Source organism: Lygodium microphyllum, chromosome 11 (genome assembly GCF_053477565.2).
Source record: "Lygodium microphyllum isolate KBCC chromosome 11, Lygodium_microphyllum_v1.1.10, whole genome shotgun sequence".
Classification (NCBI taxonomy): domain Eukaryota; kingdom Viridiplantae; phylum Streptophyta; class Polypodiopsida; order Schizaeales; family Lygodiaceae; genus Lygodium; species Lygodium microphyllum.
The window spans coordinates 58,302,397-58,312,726 of record NC_141145.1 but is presented as its reverse complement, the minus strand read 5'-3'; the positions used below and the strand labels follow the sequence as shown (position 1 = coordinate 58,312,726).

Here is a 10,330-nt window from a genome sequence, read left to right as displayed (position 1 = left end):
GACCGGTTACACACCGAATTATGGACGGACAGAAGGTGGAAAATGAGGCATCCGCGGCAGTACGTGTTAAAAGGAAATTGGATCCGATTTTTGCGGTTGGCGGACACTTTTGGGCGGGGGACTAAAATCTAAGTGCGCCCAATGCATAAGAAGACAACACATTTACTCAAAAAGGGAAGTACGTGACTGACAGGAACTAAACCCCCACCAATCCCCACGCGCATCACTATCATTACCAATGGGCCAAGCCTCTTTTGGTGTAACTCTTGGGCACACTTTGATGTGTAATCAAAGCAATGGACAACTTGCACATAACCCCAGCCGTTCGAGGCTGTGTGTAATAGCCCAAAGTGCATTAGAGTTTTATGATTTGCACCAAATGCAATCTCAAAGTGATTTGGTATTTTCGGTAAACCTTTTAAGAATATATAAATAGAGATTGACATAGTGTTTTCAAATACTATGTTGGATGTTTGAGTGCATAAGATAGTCACCATTGAGGATGAGTGTGATGATATGTGCCTTATGATATCTACTTGCCGATACTTGATAGGTGTGAGGATAGAAGAATCTTTGGTGTACATAAACTTTAAAAGGTTTTTGGACATGAGATAGTTGCCTAATATGATTGTTTTGAGGCTTGGAGCCTGAGATAGTTCCCTAACAGGATTGTTTTGAGGCTTGGAGCATGAGATGGATGCCAAGAACAACTAGGGTTATGTATGCAATAATATCGACATTTTGCGGAGCAATGTAAGATTGCTTTGTGAAATCGGTGTGAGGTTTAGTACCCACAATTGGGCGGCTTCGTGGTGCTTGAGCTTTGGGTGAAAGATGGGCGATATTCCCATCTATAAATGCCATTGAAAGTCATGATAACCCTTAGGTGATATATAGTGCATCAACATCATCATCATCATCTATACTATTAGATAAGGAGAGGTGGGGGCGGGTGCCACGTGGCAGCCCCCCACCTCCCCCACAAAAAAAAAGAGAATGCAGGGGCGGGTGCCACGCGTCCAGCACCCGCTGCCCCCCCCCCCCCTCGGCGCAAAAATTGCAGGACAAAAAAGAGCTGAATTTGTTGTCTCTGGGCTCAACTCAAAAAGCTTATATGGCGGGCTTAATCCAAGTTTCTTCGCTTCCTGTTGAAGTAGGGCCTGTCGTCCGTCGACTGAAGCGATCGTTCTTACTCTTCTTCGTTTCAGCCTTTCAACATGCCTCCGACGAAGAAGCGAGGTATGGCGAAGAGCGGCAAGAAAAGAACAGGCATCGGGGTCGATTTCCAGGTCTCAAATCCATCTCTTCTTCTTCTTCTTCTTCTTCTTCTGTTTTTGGTGTTCACATAGTTTCAGGTTCCTTCTTTTGGCTGCTACGTTTCTGCAGAAGGTCAAGCATAAGGTCGGACGAAAGCTCTTACCTGCTTCCAACACTACGAAGGTCGAAGTGAAATCCAAAGGCAAGTGCCTCTCCTTTGTAATTCTTTTATTAGTTCTAGATACCCCCCCGCGCGCGGACCCCTAGTTAGCATTTATGAGAAAGATAATGCAAAGACAATAGAGTGATGAGTGATGATCATACACATTGGGTTACCCTTAGGGCCCCAGGGGTGCGAAGACAATGCAAACATAATGGCGTGATGATCACACACAAGGTGCACGGGTTCATAGCTCTTAACCTTAGAAGTTAGGGGTGCGAAGATTAATCGCAATCATTTCAAAGTCGGGGCTCTCGAGTGGAGAAAGCCGAGGTAAGGGTAGAATTTATGGAAAAGATTCTATCCTATCAGATCGTTGTTCATAATGTGTAAACTACTGAATTGGTTAATGATGAATCATTAGAGTGTTGAATTGCCTCTCTCTCTCTCTCTCTCTCTCCTTCCTGTGCTTGTATTCTGGACCTCACAGAAGAAAGAAGAAGAAGAAGAGAGCCACAAAATTGCGTTTACCTGCAAGTCCTTCCGTTTTCGGTCTCTCTCTCCCTCTCTCTCTCTCTGCGTGAGTCTGTGTGTTTCCTTCCTCCGCCATAGCTGGTGACCATCTCTTACCCATCCCTGTTGCATGCACTTGCCCAATTTGGCACCCTGCTCCCCTGTCCTCCCCCCTTGCCCTCCTCCCCCCATGGCCCTCTCCTTCCCCAACTTCCCTTCCTGGTTATGGCGCAACCCTACCATGCAGCCCCCCTCTTCCCCCTCCTCCCCTGACTCCTGCGTCTCGTCACCATCGGCTGCTGACATGGACTCCGTGGCATACCCTCACTCTGGCCGCGGCAACAACACGAGCATGAAGAAATCCTCGACCGTCACTCCTGAAAGGCCCCCAAGGCCCTCCTTCCAGGCTGCCAAGGGTGCCCGCCGGCGGCTGCAGAGGAATCGCCACAACCGGGATGTGCAGAGCCTGGACCTCGATTTCGATATGGTCCTGGTCTCCTCGGATGTTGGCTACTGCCTTTCGTCCTCGGACTCTGAGGACTCTGACTGGTCGGTTGGGTGGTTTGAGCCGCATGCCCCTGATTTTTGCAGCGAGGGGGAGCCGGAGAACAGCTTTGCTGTGCTGGTGCCCTGCTACGGCTCCCCCTCACCAGAGACTATAGGTGCCAATGCCATGTTTGGGAACAGGAGGCATGAGGAAGGATCGAAATCGCAATTGTGGGCAGCGGTCCTCTCCAGTATTGCCAAGGAATCACAAGCAGGTAAAGATTCTTATCTAACAGACGAGATGCCGAGTTAAGCCAAGCCAAGCTCTCAAACTGCAGAACAGATTGCTGTTTGTGCGTTTCAAATTAAGATGACATTATAAAAAACTCTCATGATTAGGGGTACATAATCACCATACACTAGCTGTTGCATTCCAGAAAATCCAACTATTCTAGCCGTCGAAATCAACCATGGAGAATTGAATTGTACATGTCTAATATATATTCTCGTTGTTCTATACTTTGACTCATAAGCAGATCATTAGGTTATATATGTCTAATATTAGTCCTTGTCTCTCTACTGTATTTATATTTAGCTATAAGTCTATGATACTACTATTTGATAGTGCTTTCCACACATTTAGAGCTACTTCCACTGCTCTATGGATATGCTATACAGATGCAGAGCTGATGTTATTGTCTATTGTTCGAATGTGCAGACACCAATCAGTACCTTCAACAGTGGCTTTCTTCCCTGCAAGGATAAAAGCCTTTCGATTTGTTTCGGTTGCCAGCTATAGGCTGGCTAGAACTGGCTGGAATTGGATTGGATGATGATTTATGTAGCTGAGCATGGATTATCCAGAAGGAGGATATACTGCTTCGGCTGCAACTTTTTGTAGAGAATTAAGGATCACGGTTGCTCTGATCCGTCTGTAAATTGCAGGAGCAGCAAAGACTAATGTACATAGGACCAAACAGACAAAAAAGAAAAACACAAAAAATTATACCCATGTGTACAGGAAAATGGCTTGAGCCTAAAAAAACATAAAAAATTATACCCATGTGTACAGGAAAATGGCTTGAGCCTAAAAAACCCAAAAAAAAGAGAACACGCAATGGAGTTATTGGTAGTGTAGATAAACGCTAGCTGCGCTACTACCTGGATTTGTTGGTGATTGACTTCTGGTATTACGCTAGATATTGCTTGGGGGTGACCATTTTGTGGAGCACATTGCTCATTATTATGGGTGTGAGAAGTTCAGTGAGTGTCTAACCATGTAATATATATTCAATTCTTCTACTAATGGATTCTTTTATGTGAATCAATGTCCCAGATTCATTAGATAGTCTCAGATCTTTTCATGTGTCTTGACAAACAGTACATTCCATTATTTTGAGCACTTTCTATGCTACTTGTCTGCAAGGAACTGATGTCCTAGCTTGTTAAAGTATCTATCTATTGATTGACCCTTCCAGGCTTGTGATTCCCTTGGGAAGTTTCATAAAACTGCTTGTGCTTCTTTGAGCAACTTGTGATGTTTCAGTAGTAATTCTTTTAATGTCAGTTAGCTATATATGCATGCATGGGTGCAGTATGAGTTTCTAGTCTTGAACTCTTGTTGTGTGCTCAGGATGACCACAGAAAGCTTTTGTGCATGAGTTTTTTAAACAGGTTCGAAGTCTGAAACCTCCTTTGTCTCTACTGGAATTTACTTTTTGGGACTTTCTTGTGGTTTAGTGCTTTGGTGTACTCGAGCAGTGCTGTTATATGAAGCATGATAACTCGCTTCCAAACCATCTGTAGCAAATGAGTTAAGATCTTGGACTTGAAAGTGATGTGCAGATTGGTTTATGGATTTGGTCATCTGGATTAATTTTCAGGTGATTTTTATACTCTGATTGTCACTTGTTACTGATTACTGTGCATGGGGTATGTGTGTACCTGTCAGAACTTGGAAATGACCATGAAGTCCACTAGTTAGTGCGTCTTAAAAGGCCTTGCTTATTGAGTCAGTTTGACACCCCCCCCCCCCCCCCCCGCTGTGTGTGTGTGTGTGTGTGTGTGTGTGTGTGTGTGGGGCTTTGTGTTTTGCGGTTATGCACAACCTCTTAACTTATGATGAGCCAAGGTCTAGATCACTAAGTGATTGCGCTTCTAGGCCTTCATGAACAACACCTTCCACACAGTTTTGGTTGAAATTCTTAATGTCTGCAATGAGCAGTACTGTAGTTTTGGAGCTTTGTGACTCGATCTCTATGTTTCCATCCAACTTATGTTTGATTCTTAGTATCTGGTGGCAAATCTTTGCAGGCGGTTCTTCTTTTTCCAGTAATCAATCAATGTCAACAGATAAGTTAACAATATGTCAATCTGAGGCTTCTTTATCAGCAATAACTCTCAGTGGGGTTTACCTTGAGATATTCTGTATTTCTGTGCAGCATTACAATGCTGCATGGCATTCATTACTGCTAGGCAGCAATTGCAGCTCCAAGTCCAGAATAGAATGGAAAAGCCACATCAAGATATGCAGTGGACTGAATTGAACATGGAGAGAAATTGATATGTAAGATTTAAGCATTGAGGGTAGGCCAAAAGCATTGTTGGCAGACGGAAGAATATTGAAGTAAACGACGAAGACAGTTCACTGAGATACAAGAACAGACTGCGTATTTTGGTGAAATAGTCTTATGTGTGAAAAATGAAGCATAGATTGGCTGTAGGCCTGTCTCTGGACAATTTGTAGGAGAGGTTAAGAAAGCAGCAGTACATGTCCTGGCCTAATAACTATGTTTTTGTAGATCTATCAAAGGTGATGTCTAGAGAGGTAGGGGAAACTGCAGAGAGCAAAACTCGTGTTGTCAGTGAAACTGCAGAGAGTAAAAATCCTGCTCTGTGGCTCTGTGGTTGGATGAATTGTGACTGCCTCTTAATGCTTTGCTAGAACTGAGTCTGGAACCAGCCTGTCTGAATGACTAGTCGAGGCCACTTTCTCCAATTGTGTTTTGCCTTGTCGATCCAAGCCGGTTTAACATTCTCTCCTGCAGAAACCTCTTGCACTAACCTATCCTTGCCACATCAGATGAACGACCCAACGGGCTTTTGTTGTTGGGATGAGTCTAAATCCTGCCCTGACCAGCTCTCAGACATCCTGTAGGTTTATTATATCCAGTGTCTTTCTAGAGCATTTTCTTCCAATTTGAAGCAGGTGTCTTTCTAGAGCACATTCTTCAATTTTGAAGCAGGCAGGGAAATGTGCTCTTGGGATTCAGCCCAATGTATGACATGCAAAGCTCAATTTGACAAAAGCTAAAAGTGAACGCATGGGCACAGATTATACTCCAAAGTCTAACCAACTACATATTAGGGGCCAGTCTCAAGTCTTGGCTTAATGGATTATCTCTTTGATATCAGTGGCACCCAGGTCCATTATCTGTGTGAGGTTTTAAGGAACCTAGGATTGCATTGGATTGCAGCTTGTCAATAGCCTGTGTGCGAAATTGACTCTGAGAACATTGAAAAATGCAAGCTCGAGAACAACACCTAATACCTACAAAACTCAAAATTCTTGTAGCTTACTTGGACATTATTTAACAGAATACCTTGAAATTCAAATACTCCACATACTGAAATCATTGCAACCTTGCCACCTAGTAAACTTTGCAAAGATGAAACGAGACTACATTCCATACTAGCTCAAGAGATTTGGGAAGACATCATAACAATGATGTATCTATTAGTTAATCAAGTAGATAATGAGAAGTTATTTATTATGCAACACATGTTACCCTCCAAATCTTGGATAATGCCCTTCACTAGACTGCTTCATTTAACCATTAGTAGTGCTTGCGTAAGTACATATTGACTTTATGGTGCCAAGGCCAAACAAAACTTCTAATTTGATTCTAAGTAGAGAATCTTGGCCATTATTAGAGTCCAAGGGTTTTCCTATTCCTAGAACTTAAGCAACTTGATTCTCCCCTTGATTGTTTCTTGATATAAATCCACCAATTGCAGACCTCCTTGTTGGACCACCCTTTTTATGTGTTCCAACTGCAATCAGAGCTAAGTACCGACTTTTCCCCATAAGAATTTTCCAATCATGGAATCCCAGGCGCTTTGCAATTCCTTGGTGCAATACATCAGTGGAAGACAAAACTTGATTATTGGATAGACAAAAAGCTTCAGAATAATTAATTGTACATGCAGTGGCCATGTTAATGACTAGTTGTTCACCTTTTTCCTTAGCTCTTTCTAATATCCATTTGTTTTTATTGGCTTCAATTGCCCCTACACCTAAGGGGAAACCCAAATATCTGAACAAGTGCCCTCTTGGAAGTGTCTTACCTATCCATTCAAGAGGAACCAAGTCATCCTCCATTGCACTAATAAGCAAAGATTTCCTAGGTTAATCCTAAAGCTCAAAGCCTTGAAAGGATTTAAGTCTAGGACCCCCATTTCTTTGTCAAGATTTCTCATTCAAGCTTCTAATACCAATAAGCAAGTCATAAGCAAAACCTTGGCCAGCTAGCTACTTGCCTTTGAATCTAATGCTAATCACTTTCCCAATGTTAGGAAGCCTCTCTTGCATGCAAAGTAGCGGATGGGTCCCAATTGCAATTAACATCATGCTCAACAAATAGGCATGCCACATGCCCCTCTATCCACACACACACATGTATGTATGTACAAAGAGAGATGCACATGAGAGAGAGAGAGAGAGAGAGAGAGAGAGAGAGAGAGGGGTTTACTTTGGCTAGGTGGGCATTGGTTGTAGGGTGCACTGGTCTCATTTATTTAGATATGAAGTTTCGAAGAATTTTCTAGATCAATTTGAAGTAAGGATTAAATGAGGGAAATGAAAACACACTCACTTGTAGCTATGAAACTTGTTGTATACTAAACTTCACAAATAGAAATGGGCACACTAGGTTCCTTCTTGCGCAGCCATGAAATGCATGTGTCACCAAGCATAAAGCAAAAACCACTTTATATGTACACAAATGTTGGTATAGGTAGCCTGATCAAAATTTAAAAAAGCATGTAAATCTACTTAGAATGATCTTGCCTTGGAATACACCATCCAAGGTATTGAATACTACTCAAATACTAGAAGATATGCTCGACTCCTTACGAATGTTGGTTCATGTGCTATGTATAGACTTGCTCAATTGTGAGACTACATTGGACTATATATAGACCTACTCAACTATGAGACTACAAACTAAATTACACACCCAACAACCTATTGATAGATAAAGATATCAAAGTAGTCTTTGTCATCACTAAGGCTTTCTTTGAAGCTTGTCTCTATAGGGGTAGCAATAGGTTTTCAATCCTCAAGACCGAATACTTACAGCGATGTCTCAACATATTTTGTTTGGCACAAAGCAATACCTCCATCATGGTACTTAAACTAAATGCACAAATAATGATGCAATTGACTCAAATCTAACATATCAAAAGCCAATTCAAGTCAACCTCAATATGAGAAATGTGTGTTTCATTAAAACTAATGAACATATCATTGACATAAACCACAATGGTTATAGGCACATCAATATCATGTTTGACATACAAGGTGGTGTTCATTGGATTTTTTTGAAACTCATGTGCAGTTAGGTATGTATGCATTTTCTCATAGCAAGCCCAATGTGCTATACAATGTCTTCTTCAATTTGCACACTTTGTTTTTCTATCTTTTTTGAGTAAGACCCTGAGATTGAAATACTTATACTTACTCATAAGAATCACAATTCAAAAATGGTGTTTTAATGCACAATTAATGTGCATTAAAACCATTGAGAGTTGCTAATGTAGAACTGTTGTACATTGAAAACATTATGTGTTGCTAATATACAAATGTTAATTGTTGTCATACAACAAGTGGAAGCAACGGCCTCATTAAAGTTAGTGGCCTTCTCCTAAGCATAACCCTTTGCTACAAGTTTGGCCTCATAGCATTCAACACTACCATGTAGCTTACATTTCAACTTTTGCACCCTCTTAGTAGTGATGGCCTTTTTGTTTGGAGGCAAGTCATACAAGAACCAAGAGCCTTCCTTGAAAATAATATCATTCTCAAATTGCATAACAATCATCCAATTTTTTGAATTTTGTGCCTCTTCCAAATAAATATGCTCATCCTCATCTCACATATTGGAAACAATGAGTGCATAATAATGTGATTTATGGTACATAGTATTATGAGAGCTAGTATAAGTACAAGTAGAAATAGGCTCTTCCAAAGAAATAGCCTCATCGTCATCACACATACTGGAAACAATGAGTGCATAATAATTTGATTTATGATACATACTATTCTGAGAGCTAGAACAAGTACAACTAGACCAAGTGCATCCACTGTATTATCATTTGATATTTGAACTAGCAAGTTTTGCATAGTTTTGGGATTCTCAAATCTTTGCTCTCTCATTAACAAGTGCATCATTCATTTGCATTAGAAATAGGTTGGTTTGGGGATTTGTTAGGAACTTGCATAGGTTGAAAACTGCCTTATTGGTGCTAATTTAATTACCCGCCACTATAAAAAGGTGACAAAGTATTATGAGCATATATTTGTCTCTTGGTACATGAACATAAAGGCTCCAAATCATATTTCACAAAGAAAACTTTACAACTAACCAAAATGCACTTAGTTTGTGGATAGCATGTAACCTTCACTTTTAGGATTCTTTGTTTGCATGGTTAACTAGTAGCATTGGGCATTATTTAAGTCGCAAAGCACTCCATTCTTGGTCTCATTCACAATGCTCAATATGGATATGACGAGAGAAGACTGCCACCTACTATTGGGAAGTTGTTCAAAAATTAGAGGATAATCCCAACCCTAGCACTGACAATGAAGTGAAGATTTGGAAGTGGTAGCTTTGGTGGCTTCTAATGTGGCCAGAGTTTTGCACTAGAAATAGGGATTTGAAGCCCAAATACAAAAATTTATTCATGTCAATGAAGATGAATTGATGATTATATACGCAAGGAAAGGAAAGCCAAAGCCTATTAATACCAATACCCTTCTAGATCTGACCTTTCCAGAGTAGGTGATTGCTTTGCACAAGGAATTTAAGGATGTTTTTGCTCGAGAAGATAATGATATGAAAGGCCTAGATCCAAGGTTCTGGTAGCACAACATTGCATTAAATTTAAAAATAATTTTTATTTGTATGTAGTGGTATCGAAGGAATCCACATAAGGCAAAGTTGGTCATGGATGAGGATAGGATCCTTCAAGTCAACTTCATTGTCCTCATGGAGTTCTTGGATAATTTTAGCATCTTTGGTCGGGTCATTCTTCACTTGTAGCATCTTTGACTATGGTTCACTTGGTATCAAGAGGCCTAGATTTGCTTGAACCCCATGAGCTTGATTGGAACAAGGAGCTCCATGTGTTTATGAATGCATCGAGCTAAACACATGACACGTAGGACTTTAGATGCAACTCATATTGTTTCAAGAGTTTCAATGCTCTTGGACTCAATTGCCTCTCACAAGGTTAGCTCACTCATATTGTTTCAGAGTTTCAATGCTCTTGGACTCAATTGCCTCTCACAAGGTTAGCTCACTCTCCATTCTCACAACCATCTACACTCTCCTTACCATCCCAAGCAAGTAAGAAAGTAAACAACCAAGAGCTTGTAGTAGACTCACCTTCTTGCATTGTTGTTTGAATGCCTTCAAAGGCTCCATGGTAGCCTCACAATCCAAGCGTGGCTCCTTTGATCAACTCCCACTATTCTCCATGATCAATCTACTCCTTAAGCTCTTCACAAAAATGTAGAGAAGAGGGAGATACGGTAGTCTCAACCTCAATTGCACCCCTCATCCTACAAGATATGAAAGAAGAAAGAAAAGAAAGGAAGAATGCAAGGAAAGAGAGAAGCTTCACTCTCCAAGT

The 10,330-nt window shown here is 41.1% G+C and overlaps 1 protein-coding gene across 1 annotated transcript; it reads left to right on the top strand.

Annotated features, from left to right (window-relative positions):
• Positions 1–1,721: 1,721 nt before the first annotated feature.
• On the top strand, positions 1,722–3,740 carry LOC148028854 (uncharacterized). The gene is made up of 2 exons (XM_087687617.1): positions 1,722–2,691; positions 3,135–3,740. Exons 1-2 carry the CDS (start codon positions 2,061–2,063, stop codon positions 3,179–3,181), a joined length of 678 nt encoding a protein of 225 aa, XP_087543743.1. The 5' UTR covers positions 1,722–2,060; the 3' UTR covers positions 3,182–3,740.
• Positions 3,741–10,330: the final 6,590 nt, after the last annotated feature.

What these genes read in the sequence shown, in the direction of transcription:
- LOC148028854 (XM_087687617.1), top strand. Translation starts at nt 2,061, where the DNA reads ATGCACTTGCCCAATTTGGCACCCTGCTCCCCTGTCCTCCCCCCTTGC. An exon ending in TGCCAAGGAATCACAAGCAG is followed by an intron (nt 2,692 to 3,134) that starts GTAAAGATTCTT and finishes TCGAATGTGCAG; the next exon opens with ACACCAATCAGTACCTTCAA.